Source organism: Opisthocomus hoazin, chromosome 14, assembly GCF_030867145.1.
Source record: "Opisthocomus hoazin isolate bOpiHoa1 chromosome 14, bOpiHoa1.hap1, whole genome shotgun sequence".
In the NCBI taxonomy this organism is placed as follows: domain Eukaryota; kingdom Metazoa; phylum Chordata; class Aves; order Opisthocomiformes; family Opisthocomidae; genus Opisthocomus; species Opisthocomus hoazin.
In genome coordinates this window covers 23,135,673-23,163,279 of record NC_134427.1, presented here as the reverse complement: position 1 = coordinate 23,163,279, position 27,607 = coordinate 23,135,673, and the positions used below count along the sequence as shown (strand labels likewise).

The window sequence follows — 27,607 nt, the reverse complement described above, 5'->3', positions numbered from 1 at the left end:
CGCGAGTCACGAGAGGCGAGAAACATTCCCCTGAGCACCAGCCCGGACACAGCAGCAAACTCCGGGATCTCCAGCGCTGCCGTTCTCCCAGGGTCTGCAGGACATGCCCAGCTGCCCGTGTGGTGGGAAGGAGCCGTGAGAGGGAGAGAAACCGACCCCAGGAACATCCAAAATTCATGGTTACGAGGAAGGTAACTTAACTCCAACGAAAAGCTTTGCTGTTCCATGCACTAATTTGCAAACAAAATGCTTTCCTGTTTCGGGGTGAGTTTTTGCACGTTTTTCAGAAGGGACCACGGTGCCTGAGCGAGGTCTAACAAATGGGCAGGGAGAGAGTCCACGAGAAGAAACCCAGCACACCTCTGCGGGAAAGGTCCCTCTGCTTGTGGACCAGGTCAGGTTCCGGTCAGGGAAGCAGCTGGGGGTGCGGTGTTCTCATCTGCCTTTCTCCCTCCTTTCCCCCACCCATGGCATTTTTGCAGCAAGAGATGTTTATCTGCAGAAAAGGTCTGGCTTGCGTTTGGCGAGGTTACTCCGGCAGGAGACCGTGCGTGGAGCTGCTCTCGAGGGCAGCCTGCCCTGCTGCAGGCAGCGCGTCGTGGTGGGAGAGGCTGGCATGAGACGCGGGGTCCTCCGGGGATGAGGTCGGCTCTCCTGGGCTCCCAGGCAGGGGGAATCCTGAGCCTCCTTACCCTTGCAGACAGGAGCAGGCTCTGCGGGGTTATGGCAATGTTTTTCAGTCTCATCTCCTCCCTGGGAGTCATTCTCTGGTGTCTGTGTCATGACTCCGGTGGTTTCAGCTGTGGTCTGGACTCAGCACAGCATAAAGGGCATTTCCACTTCCATGCCCCAGCCGGGCAGGTGGGGTGGGGATGGCCCCTGCGGGCACCAAGTCGCTTCCCCAGGTGATCAGCAACAGGAACAAAGCTCAGAGTATTTTGGGTCAAGCGATGCTGGCTTTGGCTTCACATCTGCTGGGCACTGAACAAGCCTCCTGATGCTCCCGTGCCTCAGTTTCCCCCACAAGTGAGAAAGGGATATGCTTTCAAGCTCTCCGAGATGTGACTTGCAGCACCAAGGGCAAGAAGTAAATGGGCTGAAGAGGAGAAAACAATGCTTCTCTTTCACCAAATTGCTAGATTTTAAGGCAAGATGAGAAGTGCTTTTTTCTTCAGTGCTTCGCGGCTGTGCTGTGGAGGGATGGGCAGGACCCAGTGAGCCGTGTCCTGTGATCCCTACTCACATGAGCTCTTCTGCCAAACTCCCGGGGGCTGAGCGGCCACGCCAGGCTCTGTGGTCCTGCACCAGGGGGAGCAGATAGGAGCAGCCCTCTGCTGCAGAGGCCGCAGGACATGGCTTCCCAGGGATGCTCTGGTACCCCTCTGTCAGCTCCCGACGTGAGGAGCCACCGTCTTCCTCCAAGACCCCAGACAGCAGAGACTTGTCTGTGCCATCCACAGCTGCTCCCTGTGAGCTGCTCAGTCCCTCAAGGATCCCAGGCAGGAATTCTGAGCTGGGTTTGCCCTCTCCTATGAGCCCCCCAAAACAAAGGTGGGCACAGCGGGGAGGAGAGAAGGGTGTTGGTCAGGGCACCCACCCATGAGACAGCTGCCCCTGGTGCAGCCTGGGGCAAGAGGAAGAGGTGAGGACCTTAGCCAGGGTGCAGGCTAAAGTCCTCGCAGGGATTTGCCCCAATGAGCCAGGTTGGTGCTCCTTCAGGTTATTTATCCGTTCTCTCCCCTCCTTTCCTCCCCCCCTTCCCGACACAGCCAGCTACCTAGCACCTGACCAGGAGTCACAGCTGAGAACAACATCAGAACAGGTCAGAGCAAAGCCCACCCTGACCAGCTGTCTCCAAGACAGCAGCTGGAGCAGATACTTAGGTAAATATCAGGAAGAAGGTGGTGCCGGAGAAGCTTTTTTGTGGTCACCAGGTCCCAGATTTGTCAACTAGCTGATTAGGGATATGTTGAGACCAGGGAGGGTACCAGGACTTTCGTAGCCACCAAGGACTAGGATTGTTCCAGCAAGCAGGTGGGAACATTCCTCCACACACACTGACTGGTGACAACTTTACCAGTCCTCAGCTTTGACCAATGCATCTCTGAAGGTATCCCACCTGCAGGTACCCCTCAATGATGGGAGAACTACAGACCTTTGAGAGCAGGGCACTTGCAGGCCAGATACGGGTTGGTTCCCAACCATCGTATGGAGACTCTTCTCTAAACGCTCTCTTTTTTCAGCCGGAGGCCAGCAGGTATAACTTCATAGTGCCTGTTCTGGCTCACACCAATGCGGCTTATCTGCTAGATAAGTTTGCAAAGCTGTTTGAGTCTGCAAAGAGAAAAGGCACAGAGAACACACAAGGCTGCTAAGCTCCAGGCACAAATGTTTCAGCAGACAGAAGCACGCTTATAGCGAGCTGAAAAGGAAAGTGATGGCGTATTTCACTTTCCTGCGGTGAAACTGTACCCAAGGTGCCGCTGTAAGGATTCAAACTAGAAAAGCAACATCTTTAAAATGTGGTTGTTTTAACAGAACCGAAAACTTCACTCTCTATTTCATGATGTTTAAACTGTGATTGAAGGGATTTGGTTATTTTATTGCCTAGCTTTGACACGTCACTGGGAACATATTTTAGGCTCCCTCCTAACACTGCTTGTTTACAGTTTAACGTACTAAGGACCCGACCGAAGGACGTAAGAGGGTCAGGAAGAACTGAGCCTGATTTAGATTTTCTGGCAAGAGCAGTAGGGTGAGACTGAGAACTGGGTAGGTCTGGCGAGGCTGGTTTGCTGGGACAGCCTCCACCTTCATGCTGATGATGCTCGGAGTCTTCCAAACAGCAGAAGGGCAGAGATGTTTCTACAAAGCCTGGCCTGAGCCCCTGGCACATGAGGAATGCACAGCTGTATCTTGAGAAGGTATTGTTGTCCCCAGCGGGACTCGTGGTTGGTTTGGCCGTGCCTTCCCAGAGTGGGAACAGCATGCTCCCACCACACACACACTGCTGGTCCTGGGGTCCCCCCGGTCCGGGGCAGGGGGAACCGTGCTACAAGCCCAGGAGTGCCCTGGCTGGGTGGTCCTGGGGAGAAGATCACGGGGTACAGCTGGTTTGGGCTCAGTGGAGTCAGAGTGGAGACTGAAGTCCCATCTCTAATCCCGGGCAGACAGCCCGATCCCTGCCCAGCCGTCTCCCCTGGACCACCGCACTTCCCAGGGAAGCCCCCAAAGTCTCCAGCTTTCAGTCTAAGCTCAGCAATTTCTCCTCCTTTCAAAGCTCTAAAGTTTCATAGTTTGAGAAACATATTCTTCGCCCGCTGTAAGCAGGAGACCCGAGATATGTCCCTGCCTGCGGCATGGGGAGTGCTGGGCACAGACTGGCAGGGTGCTGACACCCTCCGCTCCCTCTCTGGGCTTGCTTCCCACTGGGGACCATGTCTGGATGATCCAGAAGCCCCTTCCACAAATTCACACCGTGCCAGGACAGCGCTACAGCCGTCCCCAGCTTTCTCCTGCGGTTGTGGAGCAGCAGCTCAGCTAGTCCTGCCCGAAAGCATCGTCTGAGATCTGCAAAGCAGAACCCGTCCCGGCGATATTTATTAGCAGCACTCCAGCCCTGGTGAGCTGGAGAGGCCTTTTACCGTGCTCAGCAGTCAAAACTGCAAACAGCACAGGGAGATTTATATCCCCGAGTAGTGAGCTGAACGGGCACGGTGGGTTTGGAAAGGAAATGGTTCAATTAACGACGATAAGGATGGGGAAGGAGGTTCTGTGCTGCTCGCGCATAAATTGCAGTAAGATGTCAGGTATCAATACAGCATTTCTGGAAAAGCCCTCGTAGTGTTTTCCCATCATGGTTCCCAGCAAGACCGTGCTGAGTCTTTTCACTTTGCAAAGAAAGCTGGCGCACGGCAGCCCATGGGATCTGCTGAAGAGCAGGATGTTGGTGCTGCTCCAGTTCTCCCATGGCACGAACTGGAAGGAAGAGTCCGCTGGTTGTGTGGACCCCGAGACGGGGTTGGCAGAACCGCCCAGACGTGCAGGCCTCTACAGGGCAGGTGCCCCAAAACCGCTTCTTCAAACAGTCAGAAGCTAAATGAGACGTGTGGGGTGGGCACAAAAGGCTGTGCTGGGCGGAGAAGTCGGGTTTGCTGGGTGAGCAGCACTGCCAACCTCAGAAGGTGCAATAGGTGATTCACCACACCTATCTGAGAAGAGGTAGGTGTCCTCGTTTGCTGAAATGCTGTGCGAGATGTGTAAGAGACTGCTTGTTTTCCTTTTAGTTTGTGTTTCTGAACAGGCATGCTTAATCTTAGCAGCAAAGATCTCCCACCCACAGGGGTCAGCTGCTTTGACCAGACAGGATCTAATCTGGCATGATTTCTGATCGCTGTGATGATGGACCTGCTTCAGCAATTGCTTTTGTTCAGTCTCATGCTGTTCCTCCTTCCTCTGGTCATCAGTTTCCCTCCTTCGTCCCTTTCTCCATCTGCAGATCCAACCAGGACCCAAGCAAGGACGTCCCACAAGCCCTGCAAGGACTTCTGCACCCAGCTTTGCCATTTGGTCCTCAATGGTGAGAACCCTGGCTCCCACTGCCCTCGCCATCTTCCTGACTTGCCTCTTCTGTGGGGCACATGGCCAGACCCCCAGGGCTTTCCAGGAGAGCACCGTCCCCTTCGAGGTGCTGAGCCAGGAGCAGGCTTACAGCCTGGTCCAGTCAAGCCTGCTCCAGGATGCCAAGTTCTCAAACCACTCAGAGACCCTCCCCAGGAGCACCAGCTCTGAGCCACCCCTGCTGCCCTTGTGCATGAAGCCTGCAGACATCAGACACATCTTCAAGTACATCAACACCATCGTGTCCTGCACCATCTTCATAGTCGGGATCATCGGGAACTCCACGCTCCTGAGGATCATTTACAAGAACAAGTGCATGAGGAATGGGCCAAATGTCCTCATTGCTAGCTTGGCCCTCGGAGACCTTCTCTACATCCTCATTGCTCTGCCCATCAATGTCTATAAGGTAGGCTCCACGCGGCACAAGTGCCACAGCAGCAGGGATGGCATCTGCTCCCACCGGCCTCGGTGTCTTGGGGAATATTTACCCTCTGCTCTTTACTGCAGGCTCCATTTTTGCCAGGGAGAGGGGGAGGGTGTTCCTGCTCTCCAAAGGATGAGAAAAACCTGAACAGATAAAAAGCCCAGAGAACTGCCCTGGCTCTGTCCCTGGCTGCTGGGTTAAACCACGACAGGTTCATTCCTGGGAAAGCAGAGGTGTTCTCAGCTACAGCTGCGTTACGTGCACACACACACACACACACGCACACACAACCTTCCAGATCTGCTCAAACTCGTTTAAATCACAAGAAGAGAACGCTTGCAGTCTCCTGACATTACAACCCCATGTTTACTTCAGCTGAACAAAAATTATTGTTCTCGGGCACTGGGGACACCTCTCCCAGCACAGTTCAGTTCTTCAGCCTCAAGCAAGTATTTTTTTATTCTAGCTAAGCGTGAAGACTCATCCAGGAGCAAGGAAGAGGGCTGTGTTATAAAACAGGGGCTTCTTTCAGAGACACTGCCCCCTAAACTAGAGAGAACAGGCTGCTGTTGACACCTGCTGTTGACACAAGCTGCTGGCTTGGAGGCGCATTTGGCCGTCTCTTGGAGACGCAACTAGCACAGCTTGCAGCCAACACAAAGCAAAGTCAGGATATTTTGTCCAGGCTAAGCGCAACATCTTGCATTGGTGTTGCCTGCCTTGTAACAGGAAAACTGGGTCAAATCTCCAGGGTCGGGACTCCCTGCTCTGGCCACATCTACACCGACATTTCCTGATTGATGTTCAGGATTTCCCTAGGGCCACCCGAGCAACCCCTCTCCCTTCTGCTCCTCTTGCTTCCAGCCACCTCCTGGAGGAGAAATTGTTGCTTGTTTGAGAAGCCCAAACTGACTGTGAGAAACCTGGTCCTAAGAGTAGCCCAGTACCCTTGTGGTGTGTCACCCTTCTGACACAGTAACAGATGAGACGGGTGAACTACCCAGGTTTGCAGACCAAAGGAAAGGGTAGGGTTGGTCAGCTGCCTCCATCTGAGACCTTGATTTCCAGGTGAGCTTCTGGATTGATTTGTCTTGCTACTGAGGCCAAACTAAAGAGCTTGCACAGAGGGCTGGTTCTGAATAGGGGTAGGCTTAGTATGGGCTCCAGGTGTCAAGGGGATATCAGGTCATCCTCTTGAGTGAGTGGCCTGGATTTCTCCCACCTTCAGGACACCTTGTTCCTTACCGATGACCTCTGCTTGCCCCAGCTGGTCTTGGGGCCACAATGTATGCGTTCTATAAGGAATCTCAGTGTAGTAGAGGGTCAGAGTATGGTAAGGGCTTCAGACTACATGACTGTGAAAGCCACCTGAAAGAAGCTGTCCTTCATGGATTTTAGGTGTTTCAGAGAGTGATACCCATTTTCCCTCTGGAAGTGACCCAAAGCCCATTGCAGCATTTAGGATTCAGGTCCATTCAAAACCACCCAGGGTCCGGAGCCAGGACCTGGTGTCTGGACCATTCTTCCATGTGCGTGCCAGCTCATCTCACAGCGAGTCCTTGGGGAAACGAATGGTTCCCAGCACGACACACCATACTGGAGAGCACGCACTGCGTGATTGTGGCAGGGGTAACCTCAGAGTGCTTTCAGCTGCTCTTTGTGGGCTTCTCACACCTTGTGGGTAACCACCTGCTATTCCGGGAAGCCGGACACGCTTTCCTGAAGCAGCCTGTTAACCCTGTGGTTCTCCCCCAGCTCTTGGCAAAGGACTGGCCCTTTGGCGTGCAGGTGTGCAAGCTGGTCCCCTTCATCCAGAAGGCCTCAGTGGGCATCACAGTCCTCAGCCTTTGCGCTCTCAGCATCGACAGGTAAGAAACCACTTCTACAGCTGCACTGCCCAGTCTGACCCATATCTGACTATAGAACGTCCCATCATTGTCACCAAAAGGCAGACTGCAGGGCAGCTTGGTGCCAGGTCAAGTTCACAGATGGGGACAGGGTGCTGTCATGCAGAATTGAAATCCAGCAGGAACTGACTCTGGTCACAGAGTTTAAATCCTGCTGGAAAAGGTTGAGGGATTATGATGTACCGAAACAACTGCTGGGGTGGTGGGGAGGGGTGGCACCTCCTCAACGGCAGGTAGACATTGGCCAAGGGTAGCTACCATCACATTCATCCATCGAGCCCGTTTCTGATCTTTCCCACTCCACTGAAGGGGAAGGTTCAGGGGTGGAGGAGCAAGGCGAGGGAAAGGGCCTTTGGGGACCACTCTAACCTGTACCTTCTCAGCCCCTTCCTGATGGTTGCTTTCTCACTCCAACCTGCTCTTGTTGTGTTCCCACACGTTGGGCAGGTACCGAGCGGTGGCATCGTGGAGTCGGATCCAGGGGATAGGAATCCCCATGTGGAAGGCGGTGGAGGTGATAGTGATCTGGGCAGTGGCCATTGTGCTCGCAGTCCCCGAAGCTATAGCCTTTGACATGGTGGAGCTCAGCTACTGGGAGCAACACCTCTGGGTGTGCATGCTCGCTTCTGAACAGAAATCCAGCTTCATGATGGTAGGTACTCTGCCCCGTATCAGCTGCAGGGCAAGGGAGAGGGAGACACAGGCAACCAGGGCATCGTCCCTCCTTGATTAGAGGATTTGGTGCGTCTGTAGATGGCTTCTTCTAGCCATTGGGGCGAACACAGGGAAAGAAGCATCAAACAAAGCACGGAAGACCCAGCATTGTAGTGATGTGGGGCAGACTAGCTTTGAATGTGGGGCCAGAAAACAGGCAGCTGGACCTTAAGCTGTGTGGTGTCTTCACCGTCCACATCAGAAGGTCATGACGCATCTGGGGAAGCTTCAGAACACGCTACACTGTCCCAGCAGCCCAAAGAGTGTCTCCACAACCAGCCTACACGGGTAACCTTTATCACAGGGTCAGCTCAGGGCGAGTAAGGGAATGAAGACCCTTGCAACGCATCACAACTTATCCCATGGTGTCCACCAAATAAGCTCCTTGCAAACGTTTCCTGCACACGAGTGCTAGAATGGACTGGCAGCCAGATGTCAACCAGCCTTCACTTCGTTAGGTTAAACATGTGCACCAGCCCTGGGGGAAGATAATCCCATGTGCACTTAGCACGGGAGCTGCTACACCTTCACACATTCAAAGTGTCTGATACAGGCCAGCCCCAGCGTCAGGGACTGGGCTGGTTCATGCCCCAGTTACACTCCCCCACCTCTCCTTTCCCCAGTTTCCAGTTGCTCTTTCTTCTGCACGCAGTTCTACCGTGATGTGAAGGACTGGTGGCTTTTTGGCTTCTATTTCTGCCTCCCCTTGGTATGCACCGGCATCTTCTACACCCTCATGTCATGCGAGATGCTGAGCAAGAGGAACGGCATGAGAATTGCTCTGAATGACCACATGAAACGGGTAAGAAAACCAGAAGGGCAGAATCTCTGGTATTTCCTGAACAGGAGGGAGTGCTGTCGAAGGGCAGAACACGCATTTGTCCCTGTAAAGGACACGTATCAGCTGACATAGCCTCGCAGTGGTCAACTGGAATTGGCAGATGCAGATGCATGGGCGCCAACCAGGGAGATGGCCTTCAGCTCTACAACTTCCAGTCTCAGGGACAACCCAAACCACCAGCCTTATGGCCATGGACCAGCTGGAGTTTCAGTTTCTCATGGTCATCTACGCCCCGGCCATGCTGTGCCAGCCAAGATCACTCCAACCTGGACCAAACGCTGACTGTGCCACCTCACAGACAAAGGGTGCAGGGACAAGAATAGTTTGCTGTCCCCTCCCGTGCTTTGTGGAAGGATGCCTTGAGGCTGGCCAGTTCGTTGTCACAATAACTTGGTGGGAAGGGTGGGTGGATGAGGCCCCCGTGTCCCAGGGAGTACCCCCCCAGCAAAGTCACCAGGAGAAATGGTGGGAAGGGGCGTGAAGGACTCTGGTCCGTATTGTGCTGCTAGGCGTCCTACCCCTTTCTGCAGCCTGGAGCTCCGAGTCCTCCTCACGATGCAGGGTTTGGGACCTGCAGGTTGTGCTTTGGACTCAAGAGGGGTGCCCAGCCATCATCAGATTACAGAAATTACTTGAAGGGCCCTTGCTAAGCATGGGGAGAAGGTGCTTTGCTGCACCCGCTCTCCAGTGCTCAGACCGTCCCTCCTCCCCTTCCCCCCTTCTCTTCGCAGCGCCGGGAGGTGGCCAAGACGGTGTTCTGCCTCGTGGTGATCTTCGCTCTCTGCTGGCTGCCCCTCCACCTCAGCCGTATCCTCAAAAAGACCATCTATGACCAGACAGACCCCAACAGATGTGAGCTGCTCAGGTAGGGGCATCAGGAGGAGGGCACCATGCTGGGACGCCCTGCGGGCACCGGCAGAGGCTCTGCTGGGCTCACTGCAGGCTGGTGGAGCTGCCTTCCGAACTTCTTCTTGCAATAGCTCCTTTCTAGATAGCATTGCTCTCCTGAGAGGCACAGAGAAAGGGTTTGGGGGACCATAAGAAAAGAAGAAATCAAATTTTGCAATGTGTCCATAAAGCTATGGGTTAGAGAGGTCTCCAGGGCAGAGAAACATTCCCCGCAGGGCTAAAGGGACTGCAGCATGTCCGAGGGCTCTGCCACATGGTAGGTGCCTGTCTTCCCCTCTCCTCTTTACCCACCACACCAAAACCCAGTTCAGGCCAGACACCGCTCCTGTGTTTGAGTTTGAGAACACCGTGGTCACCCCGGGGAAATCAGGTCTCACGCTCTTGGTTTCTCCAGGAAATTCTCCTCGCGAGCAAAGGTGTTGTGCAAGTGCCCAGCCGCGGGAGGGACTGCTCTGTGTTCACCTCTGTGGTCAGTTGGCAGGCAGTATGGAAACGCTCCCTCAGTTCTCTGTGGGTTTCCAACACGTCCACCCTCTTCTTTCCCCTCCTGCCTCAGTTTCCTCCTAGTGATGGATTACTTCGGGATCAATATGGCTTCCCTCAACTCCTGCATCAACCCTGTGGCTCTCTACTTTGTCAGCCGGAAATTCAAGAACTGCTTCCAGGTAGGGTTGACCCCTCCTGAGCTCCTGGTTATGGTGACCCGTCCCAGACACTGGTCCCAGGGGCACAAGCTCCCATGGACCAGGTGTGGTGCAGCCCCCATCGCAGTGGACTTCTCTGCTCACGAGACAAAGGGAAAGGTGGAGAGCAGTTTGGCAAACGCACCCTGCAAGCAACGGCAGAGATGGGTCTGGACCTCGCAGCTCCTGGCTCCCAGGCATATGCCCCATCAGGGACACACAGCATCACCCTATTTGCTTATGGACTGATGAGATTTCTCCCCAGTTTTCCCCCTGCTAGACCCCTCTCATCCCAGCTTGAAGTCCACCAGAGCTCGTGGCCTTGCTATGGGGAGGCTTCTGCCAGTGCAGGGTCCAGGACAAGGCAAAAAAAGTCCCTGTCGCTCTGGATCAGAAGCATCCCCACAAGCCATCAGACCGGGGACTGGGGCTGCTTTGAACTGTGAGCCCAAGCTGTTCAGAGATAATTTTCGGGAGTAATGGAGCCCTGAGAAAGGGATGGGAAGGGATGGGAAGGGATGGAAAGGGATGGGAAGAGATGGAAAGAGATGGGAAGAGATAGAAAGGGATGGGAAGGGATGGGAAGGGATGGAAAGGGATGGGAAGAGATGGAAAGGGATGGAAAGAGATGGAAAGAGATGGAAAGGGATGGAAAGGGATGGAAAGAAAGTCTGCTCTGGCACAGAGGAGCTGAGCCTAGCTAAGCATTACCCGTATTTTCTGTCCCCCAAGGACAAGAAAGCACAACTGCAAAAGGCACCCAAGCTTTCAATACGTTCATTTCCAACCTAAACCAGCCCTATCTTGGAGAACCTGCTCCCAGCAGATCTGCAGGACAGCAAGGCTCAGAAGCGCAGGCCGTGATTCCCAGCCTGGCACTGCGCAGGCTGACTTGCCAACATCAGTAAGGGAGTATTTCCTCCTCTTTTACCCTATAACCCACGTTTGTGACCTCTCTCTCCACCCTCTTGTCTCCTTGCAGTCCTGCCTGTGCTGCTGGTGCCAGAGACCGGCTCTCAGCATCACGCCGACGGACGAGAAGGGCTCCGTTGGGAAGTGGAAAGCCACTGGGCAGGAGCTTGGGCTGGACCGGAGCAGCTCCCGCTTGAGTAACAAGTACAGCTCTTCCTAAAGCCACGCCACCGGCGGGGCCGAGAGGAGAAGGCGCGGTGCCGAGACGGTGGGACCCCTCCGTTTCCCTCACATGGCCGTTTCCTGGCTGGGCTTCAAATGTTTTTTGCCTTCATTTCATAACCCACCTGGAAGGAGCTGCAGCATTTCACGGACCCTTGGGACTAGCTCTGAACACAGCCCCTGAGCCACGCCGATCCGTCCCCTGGTCCAGGTGGCCCCTGGAGGAAGGGGATTCAGAGCCTGATAGGGCTTTTCATTTCCTCGCAGGAAAACCAAGTGACTTACGGCCGTTTGTCTCGGGTGGAAACGTGGGGTGGGGAGATGTGTGCGGAAAGGGAAAGAAGGCTGAGGTGGGGTCACTTAGAGATGGGTGCGCAATGAGGAGGAGAGGGAGAGGACCATGAGTGATAACTTCTAGCTGAAAAAGCCAAAGAAAAGCTTAGGTAACATCCCCTATCACCTCCCACTGTTTGTCCCTGGGCAGAGAGCCAGGATGAGATCCAGGCACCACGACCGTTAATGGCCTGAAGTCTCCTCCTGTTCACGGTAGGGAGAGACGGGCAGCAACTTGGCTTCGTTGTGCAACCAGCCTGACCTGGGGAGCCCTAAAAGCCGCCCTCTCCTTTACCTTTTCTGGCAAAATGTGCCCCAGGGATGCCATTCACCCCGCCTGCGTGCGGCACGGGAGAGCGATCGCTCACGGCTGCGCAGCTTAGGGGACCGGCTCTCCTGGGCAGAAGCCCGCGGCAGCAGCCAGCCAGCCCATCTGCTCCAGCTTCCCCCTCCCCAGGGACCGGCGTTACGGGCTGGCCGTAACGGGCAGAGCTTGTAAGCCCAGGAAGGGGCAGGCAGAGGTGGCTCACATCTGGATGAGGCTGGGACCAAGGAACCAGCCCTCACCTTTCCAACCCCCTGCGTGACCTGGAGGCAGCTAATTCTTGGCCTGACACAGGATGCGAGGAGAGGATCCAGATGCGCCCTTCAAGAAGAGCATCCAGCCTTGATCCGCCGTCTTCGGCAGCTGCGGAGCCCACAGCCTGTTGCAGCCGCTGGCTCCCAGGACGGGGATCGCCTGCCAGACCACAGATCCAAAGGAGAAAAAGGGCTGCCCCGCGTTTTGCTGCCTGTAATTCGTCTTCCCCCTGCTAACCAGGCTGAGCTCCGAGGGGGCGGTGGGGCTGGACCCCGACGTGTCTTGGCCGCAGCACCGGGACACCAAGGTTGATGTCATCCATAAGGTGCTTGTCCTCACGGTCAAACTCAGGTGGAAAAGGCAACGGGGAAGGCCCGACCTCAGCTGAAAGAGCTAACCAAAATACGGCAAAGAGCTTTCACAAATTTACTATTTAAAATAATTACTCCCCGAGTGCTTTTCCAGCATGTTTTTCTAAAAAATCATGCTTGCATCTCTTGCCAAAGCTTCAAGAAAACCTGTATGAGAAAGTTTTAGTTACCAAGATTTTGATTATTTTTCTGTTGGTGTTTTCTTCTCTCCTTTACCTCTCTCTCTTTCTTTCTTCTTTCCCCTTTTCATCTTGTCATGGAAAAAACCAGAGTGAGGAAAAAGGAAGAAAAGACCGGCAAATAAAGCGAAACGTTTTCCAGGTGTCGGGTTTTTTTCAGCTTAGCTTTCACTGAAATGCAACTGTCTTACAAACAAATCACATTTCTGAAAGACCAGCGGGTTTCCAGGAGAACCGGCAGGCTGAGGACGACGGAGACTTCCCCACCCGCGCGCGCAGATTTGCGGGCGCCGACCTCGCAGCGCTGCCCCTGGGCTGACTGCGGTTTGCTGGCGGAGAGATGAAGTCAACGGAGAAAACTGATCCAGACTGAAATGGTCCAGCGCGGATGTCTTAGTAGCAGGATATTTTTTAATGATTGTGCTTATAAAAAAAAAAAATCTGAATTCTATGTATATTTGTCCACACTTACAGGCAAATGGATTCTGTGCCTCCAAACCAACACCTCACGCCAGTCCAAGGACGCGGCAGCGGGTAAGCCGGGCGCACATCGAGCCTCGCACAGCGTTTCACTTAGACCATGCCCTACCCCAGCTCGTGGCAAACCGGCTTCCAGGAGGCCCAGCTCCTTGGAGACCTCCTGAGACGCTGAGGCTGGTCCTCTCCTACGCACCAGGGCTTGCCCTGCCGGGCTGCGAGCAGCCGCCGCGGAGCGGCTCGCTCCAGGTTGACGTCTCCACCATCGCGTCTCTGTTGGTACTCCCCGAAATCCACGCACCCGCCCGAGCTCGGGGGCTAGGGTGCTCGGGAGGTGCCCGGGCAGCCGCGTGGTGCCGGTGGCTGGAAGGGAGAGGCGGCTGGGCTGTGCTGACCCCTCCATCTGCTGCCACATGCATCACCGGGGGGTCTCACCAATGACAAACCTCTCACCGCTTCAACCAAGGATCTGCTTCTTGGGCCACATGATGCAGGGGGGCATGGAGGTGTCGGATCACTTGTCAGGGAAAGCAGCCCCGTGACAGGTGGCGTTTAGGGTGCCAGCAGCTAACAGGGATGCTCTGACCCCACGGCCACAGCTTCCCTCCCACTCACTCGAAACGGCCGGTGCTGAGCCAGCACCTCGGGGTTCTCGTTGCATTGCACAGGCCTGGAGCATCACCCTGGCTCGTGGGGACCCCACTGTGAGAGCCATGTAGGTAAGAAACTCTGTGAGCAGGAGACTCGCTTGCTAGGGCTGGTTCAGGTCAGTGCCCTCACAGCCTGGAGAGCCTGGAGAAGGCCGACAGCTCCAGCGAGCAGAGGATGCCGGGGGTCAGATCTGGAGATCTGTCGGGTAAAGCTGGCAAGTGTCGGCCGCAGTAGGTAATTCCAGGCCAATAGATCCACTGAGCAGGGCCAGCTTCAGCCCCAAATCAGCGCTGGAGACCAGCTGAGGGTGAGCATGCACACATGCAAGGAGCGTGACCTCCTCTGCCCCATCCCTCTCTGCCCTCCTGGCACGTACCTTGCCCCTCTGCTAGCCCAGGTGCCCATTTTCAGGCGGTTTGTTCCAACCTGACCCTGAAACGCCAGTCAGGGCTGCCCTTAATTAGTAAGAAATAAAGCCAAACAAACGGGAGCTGTCAGGAGACGGGATCCCTTGGGCAGAGAGCCAGGAGAAGCAGCTTTCTGTAGAAACAAGATCGCTCCAGACCCAGGAGGGACGCGGACACTGGCTCATTGTACCAGGGCACGGAGGAGGGCGATGCTGTTCTTTAGAGGACTGAAATACTCTGGGGACACAGGAGCCAGCTAAAACGCACTCAGAGCCTCAAAGAAGCAGGAGAGAGCATCAAGCTCTGCGTGTCCTCCTGGGAGAGAAGCCACAAGCACTAAAAAGGTGAAACGGCAAAGAAAGCAAGCAGCTTAGGAGTTCAAAGGGATGGACCTGTCCCTGCCTGCTGCCGTCCTCCTTGCTGCAAAATAAAGTCGGTCCCAGCTGGCAGACGTCAGCCTTCTCGTGCTAAACCAAGAGCACAGCCCGCCGGCGCGCTGTTTGGTGCCTCCCAGCAGCTGAGCAAGGGTTGTTCTCCCTTTTGCCTGCACCGTGCGTGGGAACTAGCAGATTTCAATGCATGGCTCCCCTTCATTTCAGCGAAGATTGAAGCATCTTGACAATTCCCCAGCAGGGACCTTCAGCAACGCCGTCAGGAGCGGCCTCCCAAAGGCTGGAGAGCCACGATCCTCTCCCAGGGACAGCCAGGACAGCCAGGACCGGCCGATACTCACACGGCAGACACCAACCCAGGCACAGTGCGATCCGCTTACCTTGCGTAACCGCCCGGGTCCCACGTGCCCAACCTCTCTTCTTAGGCTCCAAGAGCAGATTTCATCACTCTTGCATTAGCAGCCACGCTCAGATCAACATTTTAGCCTTAGATGGTTCAAAACCAGCCTCAGCTCCGCACGTTATTAATATTGCAACAGACTGACACGAATTCATCCCAGCTCTGGACACGACGATCACTTGCTGCGCGTCTGTTTAGCAGCGACTTCAGCCCCCTTTGCTACAGCTTTCCCCTTGTGTTTTCCTCCCAGGCACCTTCTATTAAAACCAACCCCATGAAGTTCGACCCAGGGTGAGAAAGGAGGGAGGGGAGGAGAGAGCTGAGGTATTGGCGGGACGCAACACCCTTTTAAAGCTCTTCAGTCGCACTGGCATCCACATGGCACTTTCCCACCCCTAGAAGGTCTCCCTTGGGCTACAACCAAGACAAGTTTCAGCTCAGAGGAAAAATAATTAACACCAGAAAAGCAGGAAAGCAGGCACAGTCTGGTTTTAGCCGCTCATGGAAGCGCAAATGCAAAAGCATCACCTTGCTGCCAGCTCCTATTGCCCGCTCGCCGGGGAGGGCTGCACCGTTACAGGCACCCTCGTCCTCCCCTCGCTTCCCCGGGCAGAGGAGGTCTTGCAGCCCAGCTCAGGGCACACGTAGCTGGCCCGCAGCATCCCTGTTGGGACGCTGGAGGAAGTGACGAGCAGGTCAAGACCTGGTCAGTGTTGTCCATGACTCCTGGGCTGAGATTGAGCCCAGGCGCAGGAGTTGGCTCCTGGCTTGTTTGCCCCTTCACCCTCTCCCCCCGACCCAGGCAAAACGCGTCCCTGCTCTTGCCTGGGCTGGGGAATTCTCCAGCCAGGGTCCCCAGGCTGTGCTTGCTCCTTCGCAGCGGGGTGAAACCCTCACCAGGCGCAGCCCCTCTTCCCCACGCGCTCCTGCTGCATCCCAAGCCCTGCAGGAAAGATTTCAGCCTGAAGACACCAGGGCAGAGAGGATCAGCCAAAAGCAAAGCTCCAGCAGCCACCCGCTGTAGATGTGGGACCACACCGGCACGGGCAGGACGAATCCACCGCAGCAAACCGAGGAGCCTTACGGTGAAATGCGGGGTTCAGCTGGCTCCTCAGCCCAACGCCCGCGAACACAAACCCAGCGCCAGCCTGTCCGAGAGCCCAGGTCTGTCAACCCCCGTTTGAGCGAGTGATTTTATAGAGAAAACCCGCCACGTTACATCCTCCCTCTTATTCCTCTGTCCGTTAATAAAACATTTTGGTGTTTGAAAGAAAATTCTCTGGGTGTTTCTTATGTGGCAGCAGGGGGTCTGCGAAGCCTGCTAAATACTTCATCGCGTGTCAGCAGGTTCCTTTGGTAACCGCAGACCTCCAGCGAAGAGACAAGCGGTGTCCCCCCTGCGCAGAGTGAACTGGAAAGGTTCACAATCCTACGCCTGGTACGGAGCAGAGAACCCCCTGCAGCTTCACGCCACGTCACGCGCAACGGAAGGCTCTCACGTGGCGAGCTGCCAGCAGAGCCCACCGAGGCCAGCGCTTCAGAGTTGCACCCTTTAAACCTGCTCAGGAGGAGTGGTCTGGGCCTGCCTGTGCCTGCAGTCTTCAGGGGGTTAAAAAAGGCAAGTGGTTTTTTTTTTTACACACCTCACCCCTCAGATTAGCAGAGTATCGCTTTATAGTGATCTGCTCCAAACGGAAAGCTGGCCCTGTCTGTGAAAGCTGGCCCTATCTGGGGCAGCTCTATGGAGAGGGACCTGGGTGTCCTGGTGGATGACAGGTTGACCATGAGCCAGCAGCGTGCCCTGGCTGCCAAGAAGGCCAATGGGATCCTGGGGTGCATCAAGAGGAGTGTGGGCAGCAGGGCGAGGGAGGTTCTCTTCCCCCTCTGCTCTGCCCTGGGGAGGCCCCATCTGCAGTGCTGTGTCCAGTTCTGGGCTCCCCAGTTCAAGAAAGATGAGGAGCTGCTGGAGAGAGTCCAGCAGAAGGCTACGAGGATGAGGAGGGGACTGGATCATCTCTCCTACGAGGAGAGGCTGAGGGAGCTGGGCTTGTTCAGCCTGGAGAAGAGAAGGCTGAGAGGGGACCTTAGAAATGCCTCTAAATATCTGCAGGGTGGGGGTCAGGAGGACGGGGCCAGACTCTTTCCAGTGGTGCCCAGCGACAGGACAAGGGGCAACGGGCACAAACGGAAGCAGAGGAAGTTCCAGCTGAACACGGGGAAGAACTTCTTCCCTCTGAGGGTGACGGAGCCCTGGCCCAGGCTGCCCAGGGAGGCTGTGGAGTCTCCTTCTCTGGAGATATTCCAGACCCGCCTGGCCGCGGTGCTGTGCAGCCTGCTCTGGGTGACCCTGCTTGGGCAGGGGGTTGGGCTGGGTGACCCGCAGAGGTCCTTGCCAATCCTGACCATTCTGGGATTCTGTGATGGCAACTGCACTGGTGGCAGTAATGGGGAGAGGGTGCTGCCTCTCTAAAAGCTGGATTTCACACAGCTCTGGACCCCTCTGCTCCCTCTGGGCTCTGGACCAGGCTAACTCGGCGCACCAGCCTCCCTGCAAACTCCGAGATCTGAAAATCCTGGGCAGCAAACAGCAACGACACTTGGGAAGAAACAAGATGGAAGAGTGAACGAGCTGCCTTCCAACTGTCATCTTCCATACCTGGGCTGAGCTGAACGCAGCGTCACCTTTGCAGCATCAAACTTCATAAACTTTATTATTAGAGAAAATACAGGTTTGCATCAAAGCGGTCACAAAAAAAACACAACAAAAACGCTTGACACAGGGAATTCAACACAGAGACGTTAGACACCCCACAGGGACTGTCACCCCCCGGTGCTACTGCATCTCCTCCTCCCTCTGGGCTCTGTACTCCTTCATGCTCCTCTGCAAACAAGAGCAAAGGACGAATGTTAACAGTGGATATTCGAGAGGCTCACGTGCCACCACCCTGGTCTGTGCTGTGACTTCTCTGCCCAGTGCCTGGAAACGCTGAGGGACCCGAGAAGCTCTGACAGAGCTCCAGATACCTTCAGCAGTGACTGCGCTTTACAGGCCCTCCAAGGGAAAGGAAGCCAGGCCACGCCGCAGGTCAGGCAGAGAATGCCTGAAAAAACCATCAGGTTTCTCATGTCAAAAGCGCCTACAACACAGGTCTCAGCCCATTCCTCTCCCCTCTGAGAGCAAGAGATTGACAAGGCCCCGAGCTCTTCAGGAAGAGTCTCACCTCAAAGGTGTTGAGCACATGTTGGCAAACACCCATCAGGTCGGTCAGCCCTTTCCGGAACGGCTCCACAGCAGGAAGGGCCCCTTCAGGCAGGAAGGAAGCTGCGTTAGTGAAACGGGAGGTGGCTTCCAAAGGGGCTGGTAGCCCTCTCCCTCACTGCTCCGGGGCAGCGCGGTTGTTAGCACCGTGCCCAAGGGCAGTCCCCGTGATGGGCAGAGGCTCTCACAGCAGGTACGTGCCCACCGCTTCCCCCCTCCCGGCCCACCAGCAGCAGCCTCAGAGCTGAGCTCAGTGCGGTGGTGCAGGCTGTGGCACAGGAAGAGCAGACACTTACCCGGCGGTTAGTCTCATGGGGAAGGGGTTCCCTTGGCAAGAACAGCCTAAGCACTAATTATTTTTAGGAAATTAAAGTCAAGCACTCATGGGAACAGCCCCGTGAGGAAGGAATGAAGTACTGCTGTCCCTCCAGGCAGCAGGCAGAGCTGTGGAGCTCGCAGGGCCTGGATGGGACTGAGCTGGAGGGCTTGGTGTGCTGGGAGGGGAGCGTGGCTGCACGAGGCTCAGAGCTGTCAGCGCTGTCTATCATCAGGGAACAAAGTCCTCTTTGTGAGGCGAGTCAAAAGACAGCGCAGGCTGACCAGGCTTTTCAAAAGAGCTTTGGGTCATAGCCTGACAGAATCACAGAATGGTAGGGGTTGGAAGGGACCTCTGTGGGTCATCTAGTCCAACCCTCCTGCCGAAGCAGGGTCACCTACAGCAGGCTGTAGACGACCATGGCTGCAAGACAGCTGAGAAGCAGAAACAAATTCCCTCACTGCAGCTACACACCTCAGCACACTTCGGCTTTACTTTCCAATCCCCGTGCTGGTTTAGCGGCAGACGGAACACCCATCTCCTGCGGCAGCGAGGAGCAGATCTACTCCCCCCCGGCACCGCAGCTCGGCGCCTGCTGCCAGCCCACCCGGACACCTGGGACCAGGCAAGGCTGCGGGCTCCTCGGGCTCGGCTGGCTCAGCCCTACAGCTGGGAAAGAGAGGAGCTGCAGCGTCACGGCTCCGAGTGGCCTCTCCAGGGCACACGAGTTGCAGCTGGCTAGCAGAGAAGGGGGAGAAAAGTGCTTTTCTTTATTTAAATGACTCCTGGTGGAAACCTGGCACAAGCAGGGGGAGTTACACGAAAACAGGGGCCCTGGACACAAAGGAAACTCGCACGGCCGTACCTCTGGTCTGGATGCGGAAGTTGATCTTGCTTTCAGAGGGGTGCGTGATGCAGTAGCCACAGAACTCCACATCAGGGCTGCAGGAGGGGAGAGAGGAGAAGAGAGCCGTGAACGCCAGGCCGACCCACAGCAAATCTCCGGGAAGCCAGAGGCTCAGGCCACCCCAGACCTGCTGGGGCTCAGGATGTTTCTAAAATGACTCGGGGTCTTACAGGAGGGATCTGGTGAAGGGAAACTACCTGTGTGACCTCACTCACAGCCCCCCATCTGTCTCCGAGCTGCAGCTGGAGCTTTGCAGGGGCAGGACACGGCTGGCACGATTGCAGGCACCACGCTGGCACCACCAGCAGCCCGCTGGCAGGCCTGCCGAGCTCAGGCAGGGGATGCCGGACGCTCGGAAACCTCACCCTACACAAACCTGCTGCAGCTCTGCTGGGCAAGAGGCTGACGGGTCCAGGGCATGGCAACGATTCACCGAGACGGTTTGCAGGCAGCACGGCATCTGCCTTTCTGAGCAGCAGCGGTTGGTCGAACCTGTGTGCGCCCAGCAGGAAGAACGGCCCCTCGCAAGCAGCCTGCGTTCTCTCATGTCACGGTGATTTCTCAGAGGAATTCACATGACGTTTGCAAAGCAACTGTCGTTTGAGGCGAGGCATTGAACTTCCTGCTGCCCTTCCTCCCAGGCTTACCAGCAGGTCTTCACAAACCCTCAGTGCTGCCCAGTTCCATCAAATCGGGCAACCAGGGTGAGCCTATTGGTATATTTTGATGGGGGCAGGACAATTAATTCCCAGTATCAATCCCTGCATCTCCATGCAAGCATGAAAGACGATCAGTTTGCTTAACACTGGCTGTTCCTACCGTCTTTTCTGGCAGCGCCTGTCCCAGAATGAGACACAGACTCTGCCTGGCCACGGGTACTTACGTGGAGATGCACATCATTTCACCCAGGGCCAAATAAGACTTTTAGAAGTCTTCCACATGGCATGCATTAAATTTCCTCCATAACTAACCCCCAAGGAGCGGTGAGGGCTGGCTGCTCCCTACGGGATGGGGAGCTGGGAGCCACGAACACTACGGACCTCGCTGGCTAGCCCTGTCCCACAGCACCCAAGCGAGGGAGTAGGGTGGGTACAAAGGCGGTAGCCAGGGTCAGCCAAGGGTCCAGATCATCAGGCAGGTTTGTGGGGACAAAGCAGGTCCGAGGTCAGGCCAGGAGGTCAATCTGCAAGTCAGGGTCAGGTCAGGGGAGGGTAATGAGGGTCAGACACTACCCAGTGATCACCAGGCAGGCGTACATTGAGGAGGAAGGGCTGAGGTTGGGTCAGCAAGTCAGTCTGTGGGTCAGCATCCAGATGAACGGAGTCCACAGCCCCACAGGGGCTGAGCTGGAGACCCATACTCCTACAACAAGGCTCAGGAGAGACTGAAAGCCCTGAGCTGAGCTTAAATGGGGTCCTGGGCCCATGGACAGGGTGTGGGTGGAGGCCTCGGGTGTGGCTGGTTGAGCCCGTTAAGGCCTGTTAGTGCCCTCAGAGTCCTGACACACACAAGTCAAAAGCGGTGGTAGGTAAGGAGTTTCTGACACCATGTCTGGCATAAAGACCCTACAAGGTACGTGCAGAGGTAGCTTCCGATCATTTGCCTTGTTCCAGCAGCAAGTGAGATGGAGGACAGTAAGGAGAAGGCCAGAACAGGAGACAGAGGTACCCTCAGCCATGCCAGGCACCGCAGAGGCCCCACTTACTTCTTCATGACCATGTATCGGAGGGAGTTGCCGAGTGTGTGGTCCTCATCGTGCAACACGAACGTGACGCAGTTTCCGTCTGTCCCATCTGCCTGGACCTGCCGTGAACGGGGAAAGAAGAAATAATGCTGTAAAGCTCTCTGAGGTAATGAATGCCAGCCCTAGGCTGAAGAATAAACTGGTTCAGCTGCACCAGAGCAACTGGGAGGGCTTGTAGGTCTGGCTGGGCCATCTCTGTGGCTCACGCCTCGGGTGCTGCAGCATGCCCCGTTGCAGCAGAGGGGAAAGGTGCAAAGTTACAGCGCTCAGAGAAACCTCTCCCCAGTGATCAAAGTGCCTGTGTGTCCTTCCTCCTGGCAGGAGAGGAGAGGAGCCCGAAGAAGGCTGCGGCTTCAGGACCCATGGAGGAAAGCGGCTGGGATTGACTGTTCAGGCTGGTGGGATCCCAGGTCCCCCCACCAGCATGTGGCTAGACAGGAACGAGGGGGACAGCCGAAAAATCCCCAGGGAGGGAATGCTGCCTATCAGCAGGGACATCTTCACCCAGTTTGAAAGCACAAGGAGCCTCAAGCCCAAATTCACAGGCTTAGGACGAGCCTGGGGAGCCCAAGGGTGAGCCTCTGGCTGCTGAGCCCCGCACGTAACGAACCCCACGCGTAACGAACCCCGCAACACCGGCAGCCAGCCCCGAGCCCTCCTGCGGCTTCTGGCTCCGGCGCCCAAGAAGAGCTTTACCAGCAAACGCTTCCTGAGAAGCCTGGTCTGGGATCCCCTCCAAAACCGACGAGGCACCTAATTAATCGCTCGGCTGTCAGAGGGCTGCCGGGCCTCTGACCCTTCCCCAGGCTCGGCGCAGCCACCGCGGAGCCCGACGTGCCCAGACAGCCCCAACCGCTTCCTCTCCCGGCAGCAGGGAGAGGTTTCGAGGTTAAGTGCAGAGCTGGGTTAAGACGAGCGCTGATCTCTTTGCGTCCTGCCAGTGGCCAAATCCTCAACCGCTCCGGGGGTTTTACGACCCCTCTCATCTCCCCTCGGGCGGTAAGACCCCCCGAGCAGTCCCGCTCGTCCTCCTGCAGGTACAGAGGCCGTGAGGAATTGACCCAGCAGCTCCGCGGGGAAACACAGACGGATTTCCGCGGAGGGCGAGATCACCCGGACCTGCCGCAGACGGGTCGGTGCGACGCAGCGACGTGGCGTCAGCGACGGGGATGTTGCACTGACAGGGTCTCTCTCACCCCCTCAGCATCTCGCGAGCCACAACCAAAGCGGGAAGTCTTGCTGGTGATTAAAACAAGGCAAAACCACACTCCCTCGGTTTGGAAGGGCCGTGCGGCGGTCGCTCGCCACAGGGCGCTCGGGCAGCCGGTGGCACGGACGAAAGGCCCTGCCTGCTCTCCTGCTGGCCAGACCCAGCACCTCCTTCCCCAGCGCAGCTGCTGGCCCCAGTCTCCCAGTCCCTCAGTTTGCTGACTACACAAAACTGGGAGGTGTGGTAGATACACCAGAAGGCTGTGCTGCCATTCAGCGAGACCTGGACAGGCTGGAGAGTTTGGCACAGAGGAACCTCATGAGGTTCAACAAGGGCAAGGGCAGGGTCCTGCACCTGGGGAGGAACAACCCCAGGCACCAGTACAGGCTGGGGCGGACCTGCTGGAGAGCAGCTCTGCAGAGAGGGACCTGGGTGTCCTGGTGGATGACAGGGTGACCATGAGCCAGCAGCGTGCCCTGGCTGCCAAGAAGGCCAATGGGATCCTGGGGTGCATCAAGAGGAGTGTGGGCAGCAGGGCGAGGGAGGTTCTCCTTCCCCTCTGCTCTGCCCTGGGGAGGCCCCATCTGCAGTGCTGTGTCCAGTGCTGGGCTCCCCAGTTCAAGAAAGATGAGGAGCTACTGGAGAGAGTCCAGTGGAGGGTTACGAGGATGATGAGGGGACTGGAGCATCTCTCCTACGAGGAGAGGCTGAGGGAGCTGGGCTTGTTCAGCCTGGAGAAGAGAAGGCTGAGAGGGGACCTTAGAAATGCCTCTAAATATCTGCAGGGTGGGGGTCAGGAGGACAGGGCCAGACTCTTTCCAGTGGTGCCCAGTGACAGGACAAGGGGCAATGGGCACAGACTGAAGCAGAGGAAGCTCCAGCTGAACCCGAGGAAGAACTTCTTCCCTCTGAGGGTGACGGAGCCCTGGCCCAGGCTGCCCAGGGAGGCTGTGGAGTCTCCTTCTCTGGAGATATTCCAGCCCCGCCTGGACGCGGTGCTGTGCATCCTGCCCTGGGTGACCCTGCTTGGGCAGGGGGTTGGGCTGGGTGACCCACAGAGGTCCCTGTCAACCCTGACCATTCTGGGATTCTGTGATTCCCCTGCTCTGAGGCCTTGTAAGGAAGTATTTATTAAAATTCTTAGCACCGGTCGTACTCAAGAGCTCGTTTTTTCCCAAGGCTACAGGCTGAGACAAGAGCAGCCCAAGTCAGGAGGCACCCGCATACCCGGACAGGTCGCCTGGCCCCCCGATTGCTCCCTGCACCCAGTCACAGGGTTAGAACCCAGGCACCAGAACCCCAGTGCCCCCCTGCCACAAGGCGGGTACGGCTCCGGTCAGTGGGACAGTGCTACTCATGCAGCTGGGTCAGGGAAGGGAGCACCTTAGCTCAGGTGTAGCTCTGCACACACAGGGGCAAAGAGATGCTCTTCCAGACAGAGAGCAGATATTTACAGCTGAGTTACAAACGGCACATGAAAAATGCTCTGAGAAACAGGATAACCGGGAGTTGAACATGCAGCGCTGGCTTCAGACTCCCTCCCAGAGCTGAAGGAACACAGGGGCACAGGAAGGAAGGGACAGACGCACCTCTGGCACCTCTGGCACGGTGGCTGGGCCAGCGCGTGGGGCTGCAGCAAGCGCCTCGGAGCAGCAGCTCAATGAATTCCAGCTGTCCCTGCCTCCTCAGCACGGCGTGACCACCCGGCGCACGGCGCTTTCACACAGCTGCGAGGAGCGTACTGCGCTCAACCCGCCTGCTCCAGAGACCCAGCTTCTCCCTCCTCTTTCCTGTGGAGAGGCCTTGGGTACAATTCTGGATCTGGCCAGGACTGTAAGCTTCCCTGCTTCTTGTCAAGCCCAGCCAGTTGGGTACCTCACCTCTGGCACAGGCGCTGTCTGCTGCTTGGTTGGACTTGATGATCTTAGAGGCCTTTTCCAACCTATGATTCTACGATTCTGTGAAATCACCACGTTTCCCTGAAGGATGGATTCCTCCCCAGCCCCTGCAGCAACCGGGTCCATGCCCTGAGGCAGAAGGCTGAGATCTGTCAAGGTCTTTCTGCATCTCGTCTAAAAGGTGTCCAGGTATCAAACTGTTCAGCACAAGAAAACGTGTTCTTCTATGAGCCAACTTGTAAAAAAAGCCGCGATGCCCTGGAGTAGAGAATTCTGCTTGTCTGGAGTCCTTCCTCTTTGGTTACACATCGATTTGCTACCCGCTTTACCAAATGGGCCTTGTTCTTGTGCTATGGTAGAGGCAGAAGGAAAAGCTGATGAGACCTCGAGGCAGCTTCAGGATCGATCAAATTCACCTGAGCTCCTCTGAGACCACAGAAATGGAAAAGCTTGCACCGAGCGCCCCAAGACGACCTGGGGTACACCCTGCCAGCACGCTCAGGACATGGCCCCTGCGACCTGGCCACCCTCCTCCTCTGCCGGCTACGCGAGCCGAGGAGCCGCAATCTCATGTCACCCAGAAGCTCTCCTGCTCAGAGGGGCTGTGATTTATGGTGATGAATTATTTAACGTCGTATTTGGTGCCTCAGTAGCGCTGTGGCGGATACATTAGCACAGTGCTGAGATAATCGGATCAGCGAGACATGAAGTGGGCGGGGAACGGTCCTGCAAGTCACTTCTTCCTACGCTCACTGCAGTTTCTGAATAACTCGTCTTTTATGTCAGAATATCCAGCCCTTTGCTGGTCTTCGTGAGCAGCATCGCTTCCTACACGTCCTCCCGTCTTCTGTGCGGCACCGCATTGCTCACGGAGGAATCTGCTGGTTTGCTGCCAAGGGCCTCTCCTGTAACCGGAGCTCTTCAGAGACCAATCTTGTTCGTCACGCCAGACCTGCAGGGCTGCGAGTGGGCTTCCTGGTGCAGTCGTGGCTTTCAGCCTGCCGCCCGCACTGCTGGCGAGAAGAATATGGCTCCACAGAGCCTGAAGAAGGCAACTAGCAGAAGCCAGGCTATGGCTAAGAGACTCCAGGGTCCAGTGTGCCATTAGGAAAAAGTTTAGGGGCTGTAGATTGAGAGACTATGGAAAACCACTGTATTAAGCCTTCCCCAAAGGCAGCTTTGAAAACCAGGCAACTCACTTGTTTCTCCCGTAGGGCTGTCCCAGCGCTCGGCTGTCCCCGTTTGCCGCAGACAGACAGGGGCACAGAGCACCCGATGACCCCGAGCCAGCTCTCCCTGTCCCCGTGTCCCGCTGCAAGCGCCAGCCAGGAGCCCGCAACCCCGTCAGCGCAAAGCACGGTGCCATCCGCAGCCTCGTGCTTCCGGCGACGGAGAGCGGCTCAGGGAGCTCCTGCCACGGGGCCCAGCAACCCGGGATGGGCGAGGAGAGGGGACGAGGCACGCTGCCAGGGCCTGACGTCAGGCAGGGCTCAGCAAGCCACCTTTAAAAATGTTAGTCCTAACTGTCACCGAAATCGGGAGTAAAACTTCTTAAGGCCAATGTGTCATTAAAAAGCAGGCACTCCTCATCACGGCGCCGGACGCACGGGGGATCGCTCCTCCTAACGTGCATGCCGTATGTCGCCTCACCTCAAGCTTCTACAACCCTGTTACAAGCATGTGCATTAAGTTTCCTGGAATGTTCATACATATTTATTCCATTTCCTGGAACTAATTATCATAGTTGCATAGTCATTACGCAGCCCTGAGGAGAAGGACTTGGGGGTGCTGGTGGGTGAGAAGCTCAACATGAGCCAGCAATGTGCGCTGGCAGCCCAGAAAGCCAACGGTGCCCTGGGCTGCATCGAGAGCAGCGTGGCCAGCAGGGCGAAAGAGGGGATTCTGCCCCTTTACTCTGCTCTCGTGAGACCCCCCCTGGAGTCCTGCGTCCAGCTCTGGAGCGCCCAACATGAGAAGGACACGGATGTGTTGGAGCGGGGCCAGAGGAGGCCACGGAGATGATCCGAAGGCTGGAGCACCTCTCCTATGAGGACAGGCTGAGGGAGCTGGGGATGCTCAGCCTGGAGAAGGCTCCGGGGAGACCTTAGAGCAGCTGCCAGTGCCTGGAGGGGCTACAGGAAGGATGGAGAGGGGCTTTTCACAAGGGGGTGCAGTGACAGGACAAGGGGGAACGGCTCTAAGCTAAAAAAGGGCAGATTTAGATGAGATATTAGGAGGAAATTCCTCACGAGGGTGGTGAAACCCTGGCCCAGGCTGCCCAGAGAAGCTGTGGCTGTCCCCTCTCTGGCAGGGTTTAAGGCCAGGTTGGATGGAGCTCTGAGCACCCTGGGCTGGTGGGAGATGTCCCTGCTCATGGCAGGGGGGCTGGAACCAGATGAGCTTTAAGGTCCCTTCCAACCCAAACCATTCTGGGATTCTGTGCAGCCTGGGTCTCTGTGGGGTCCTCGATGGTCTCTGGTGGTCCCTGGTGGCTGCAGAAGCGGTGCTTCTTAGTGTCCTTTCCGTGAATTCTGAGCCTTTCCTCCCACCTGTGGTCAGCAGTTGGCTCACTGGGCAGTTCGTGGATTCCTCTGGATCTCGGTGTCCGCTGGTTGCTCTGCGCGTCTTCAGGATGTGCCTGTTAAGTGCTTGTCCGAGGCCTCTGACAGTCGGTCCTGTGTTTTCTGCTTAATCCCTGTGGAATTCCCTGTCGTTCTTACGCACCATGTACCCCCCCGGACACCACACCACGTACCCTATTTTACAACATAACTGGTTTTAAAATAGCTTAGTCCCGACCTCCAGGTTCTTCCGTTCCCTCCAGCACGCTCCCAAGCACCCAAAATTCAACTAAAAGGCGCATTTCTCCCCGTCCCTCCGCTCCCTCGGCCTCTTTCCCCCTCTGCCGGGCGGAACCCAGCGGCTCCAGGCGCTGAAAGGCCCCGGGCAGGGCCGAGGGGTGGCGAGGCGAACGGCGGGGCCGGCCTTCCCTCGGACATACCCTCCCTGTCGCGATTTATCGCGCCGCGGGGCCCAGCCAGGAGGAACGCCGCGGCTGCCGCTGCTCGGGGAGCGCGGGGCCCGCCGCCCCCTGCCCCGTCCCCCCGTCCCCCCGTCCCCGGGCTCACCGTCTCCAGCGCTGCCTTCCTCTCAGCCTCCTCCGCCATGGCCTCCGGACTACAACTCCCAGCGGCCCCCGCGGCACCGCCCCTCCCGGAAGCGAGGCCTGGCCCGGGGGAGGAGCGCGGCCT

At 56.6% G+C, this 27,607-nt stretch overlaps 2 protein-coding genes across 2 annotated transcripts; one reads left to right on the top strand and one right to left on the bottom strand.

Annotated features, from left to right (window-relative positions):
* Positions 1 to 96: 96 nt before the first annotated feature.
* Positions 97 to 12,836, top strand: LOC104333414 (endothelin receptor type B). Its single transcript, XM_075435488.1, has 8 exons — positions 97 to 191; positions 4,499 to 5,026; positions 6,800 to 6,912; positions 7,399 to 7,603; positions 8,318 to 8,467; positions 9,238 to 9,371; positions 9,972 to 10,080; positions 11,081 to 12,836. Exons 1-8 carry the CDS (start codon positions 177 to 179, stop codon positions 11,228 to 11,230), a joined length of 1,404 nt encoding a protein of 467 aa, XP_075291603.1. The 5' UTR covers positions 97 to 176; the 3' UTR covers positions 11,231 to 12,836.
* A 4,869-nt stretch (positions 12,837 to 17,705) lies between these two features.
* On the bottom strand, positions 17,706 to 27,586 carry LOC104333418 (DNA-directed RNA polymerases I and III subunit RPAC2). The gene is made up of 5 exons (XM_075435554.1): positions 27,485 to 27,586; positions 21,210 to 21,307; positions 19,463 to 19,539; positions 18,244 to 18,326; positions 17,706 to 17,903 (listed from the first exon to the last, which is right to left on the bottom strand). Exons 1-5 carry the CDS (start codon positions 27,521 to 27,523, stop codon positions 17,856 to 17,858), a joined length of 345 nt encoding a protein of 114 aa, XP_075291669.1. The 5' UTR covers positions 27,524 to 27,586; the 3' UTR covers positions 17,706 to 17,855.
* Between the last annotated feature and the right edge of the window lie 21 nt (positions 27,587 to 27,607).

Excerpts from the sequence above, each read along its gene's own strand:
- LOC104333418 (XM_075435554.1), bottom strand. The coding sequence starts at position 27,523 with ATGGCGGAGGAGGCTGAGAGGAAGGCAGCGCTGGAGACG. Across the intron at positions 19,540-21,209 it reads CGATACATGGTCATGAAGAA|CCCTGATGTGGAGTTCTGTG; the intron begins GTAAGTGGGGCC and ends CCCCTCCTGCAG. Across the intron at positions 17,904-18,243 it reads ATGTGCTCAACACCTTTGAG|AGGAGCATGAAGGAGTACAG; the intron begins GTGAGACTCTTC and ends TCTTGTTTGCAG.
- LOC104333414 (XM_075435488.1), top strand. Across the intron at positions 9,372-9,971 it reads AACAGATGTGAGCTGCTCAG|TTTCCTCCTAGTGATGGATT; the intron begins GTAGGGGCATCA and ends CTCCTGCCTCAG. Across the intron at positions 10,081-11,080 it reads AATTCAAGAACTGCTTCCAG|TCCTGCCTGTGCTGCTGGTG; the intron begins GTAGGGTTGACC and ends GTCTCCTTGCAG.